The sequence below is a fragment of the Chaetodon auriga genome, chromosome 11 (assembly GCF_051107435.1).
Source record: "Chaetodon auriga isolate fChaAug3 chromosome 11, fChaAug3.hap1, whole genome shotgun sequence".
Classification (NCBI taxonomy): domain Eukaryota; kingdom Metazoa; phylum Chordata; class Actinopteri; order Chaetodontiformes; family Chaetodontidae; genus Chaetodon; species Chaetodon auriga.
In genome coordinates, this window is record NC_135084.1 from 7,219,853 (window position 1) to 7,223,043 (window position 3,191).

The 3,191-nt window shown below is 46.1% G+C and overlaps 1 protein-coding gene across 1 annotated transcript; it reads left to right on the top strand.

Moving 5' to 3' along the window:
• Window positions 1–1,894: 1,894 nt before the first annotated feature.
• Window positions 1,895–2,832, top strand: vox (ventral homeobox). Its single transcript, XM_076743363.1, has 3 exons — window positions 1,895–2,159; window positions 2,248–2,480; window positions 2,590–2,832. Exons 1-3 carry the CDS (start codon window positions 1,895–1,897, stop codon window positions 2,830–2,832), a joined length of 741 nt encoding a protein of 246 aa, XP_076599478.1.
• Window positions 2,833–3,191: the final 359 nt, after the last annotated feature.

Below are 3,191 nucleotides of genomic sequence, written 5' to 3' on the forward strand. Positions count from 1 at the left end.
CATGAGCTGAGGAAACAGGCGCAGTGTGAAGGCGACGTCCGGGCGCTTTTTATTGTTATCTAACGGGATCAGGGCGCATCTTCAAAGCTTTAGAGATAAAGAGCCCCAGAAGGCTGAAGGGACTCCTGCCTCCACAGCGACAGGTCACCGATAAAAGAGACAGCTAGGACCGGCCTCTTATCTGCTTTGTCATGACTACACGATCAGTTTAGTGGCGTTTAGCCTGAGCGGCTGCACGCGGAGATCCCTCAGGTCCGGCGCTGCCCGGTGGAGAGACGTGATGTGACCTGTCAGTCACGGCGTCTACAGCTTCCACACAGGCTTCAGATTTAAAAGTTGAAGAAAAGTCTAAGTTCCTCGTTTCTGTCCAGTGACTGTGTGAAGGTCATACCTGCTTCACCTCTTATGTGATATGTATGTGCATCCATTGGTATGTGAAGCAGCGCATTGAAGGATTACCTCATCTCTCCGTGGGCGTGTTTGCGCTCACTCAGCTTCCTCGCAGCTTGTTTTAGCATATTTACATTTGAACGCGTCGACAATCAGCCGTAATTGTGTTGCTACTCTAATACCTTTGATCTGTAATGTATGCCAAAATGCTGGCGCCGGCACTCACCAGGCTATCAAAGACATGTCAACACAGAAGCACGGAGGCCTCCCTGTGTCTCTGCATCGGCCTGAAGATCTCACAAGTGAAATACATTCAGTGTGGGGGGGCCCTATGAAACCAGTATGACGGCTGTATGAATGTCTTATATCTCAGTCTCATATCTCACCCCAGATCAAGTCACATGTTCTTACAGAATGACTTTTAATAGGTCATCATTATTAGGAGCTGCTCCTGAAATATTCCGTAGTGGTAGAAATATTCACATCATTTACTGTAAGAGCAGCACCACACTGTAAAAATACTAGTCCACATTTTAAAAGTGAAAGTACACAATATATTGGCAACAAAAAGTACTTTAGCCATTGGCAGTAATCATGCCATGATTGCTGGGTTTGTAGAAATTCTAAAAATAGAGACAAATGCTGTATCAAAAAGTCACAAGTGAGAAGCTGGAACCATGAAGTATTGGGCATTTTAATTGACTAATCTATTATCAGCTGTATAAACTACAGGATAGTTGGATCTAGAACAGATAAATCAAGTAAAAAATCATCTGAAATGTAATGGAGTAGAAGTCGAAAGCAGTATGAAAAGAAAAGACTCAGATAAAGTACAAGTACTTGAGTGAATGTTGTATTCATGTTACATGTATATTTGAGTTTTGTCTCTAGCAAAGCATTACATGTCATAACCTGGCCATGTCTTGTGAATAACATTTCAATCTGAGAGGTAACTAATCATTAGATATGTGAAAAAATATATAGCAAGGTGCAATATTAGCTCCTGAAATGTAATTCAGTGAAAGTATAAAATGGAAATAGTCATGGAAAGCTCTGAATCAGACAGGCCTATATTGACCTCTGCTTTCTATTGGATAACCTTCATTGTTTAAAATGAGAGCGTTAACTGAGCCAGTCTAACTGGACATGTTAACACGTTTCCTCCTGTATGCAGCAGCTACATGAAAGTCTCCACCTCTGCAAAGAGATGCAGCTGTTTCTGCAGGGCCCCCAGTTTCAGTCGGGGCAGACAAATGTATGAGCTCAGGAGGGTTCTCACAGACTCGGCGGCGCCAGGTCTTCACACACTCACAGGATATGTAAAGACTTCAATAACGAGCCATTAACCCCTAATCATCGGGATCGATCAGGCGTTAACAAGGGCCTATACATATGCAAATTGAAGGGCCAGGGCCCCATAAAAGCCGAGCCACGACGGGAAATGCTACCACACACTCCCTCTAACATTTGGTGGATTTACAGGTCACCGAGCAGCACAGTGAACATGGTGAAATACTTTTCAGTGGACTGGCTGGCTCAGAGCCATCACAGCACCGCGCCGACTGAAGACCACGGAGCTGGCATGGATACTGCGCCGACCTGCAGACCCCATATTCCCTGCATGGTGCAGCCGCGCCCCCCGACTTTTGGCAAGAGTTACCTACAGCCAAAACTCAAAGTATCAAAGCCCGTTGAACGCATGGAGAGCAGCGGGCAGCAGGACTCCAGCCTGTGCTCACCTCTGCATCCAACAAGCTGCGCCTCACCAAGTAAGTAGCCCGAGGCTCCTAACTTTAAACCAAAAAGTCAGTCTTGACGCACACGCAGTGTTTGTAACCGGACTTTTACTTTCTTCAGTTTCAGAAATCAGTGGATATTCCTCCGGTTACGAGAGCGAGGCTGCTTCCTCTGAATGTCTCTCAGTGGATGAGGGAAGCGAGCTGGAGAAAGACGGAGCGCAGCGCCGTGTGCGCACCAAGTTCACCCCCGAGCAGATCAGCAGACTGGAAAAGATCTTCAACAAGCACAAATACCTGGACGCTGGGGAACGAGTGAAGACGGCGCAGAAGCTCAGCCTCACAGAAACTCAGGTATGACGAGATCTCTCAACGCAAACACGCCACTGTTTTGTTTACATTTAATGGCTGAATGTCCATTCTGCATCGCTCCAACGCTAACTTTATTGTTGCTGTCTCTCAGGTGAGGACCTGGTTCCAGAACAGGAGGATGAAGCTGAAACGGGAGGTGCAGGACTACCTCGCTCCCCAAGTCCCACCGGTGATGTTCCAACCTCTCCCCCCGGTTCAGTACTACAGCATGGGCGGCCAGCGACCCCACTACCCCGCCACTGGTCCGGCCGTTTACCCGCAGCTGGTCCTCCAGCAGCAGATGCCCCCTCGCCACCCTCCTCATCGCATGATCCACGGCCCGTATTTCTACTGAAGAACTGTTCGGATTTCCCACTGAAACACTTAGAATCCAAAGAAGTGCAATCCAGAGTTTTATTCGATGTGCGATTTTTATTATATTTTATTAAAAAAAAAAAGTGTATATAATTTACAGAAAAATCTATTTATCATTGAATAAAGTTTATCTTCTATACTGTAATACTGAACTCTTCGTATTCATTGTTTGCACACACATTTAACATTTAAGCCACGAGATGCAGGCCTGGAGACTATGCTGCCAGCATGGGATATTCTATAGATAAAGCTGATGATATTATCTGTATGGCAGGATTAGTTCATTGGGAGAGATCATCCCGTCTTTCATCTGAAGGCGGGAGGAGGCTGGAAGAAAGA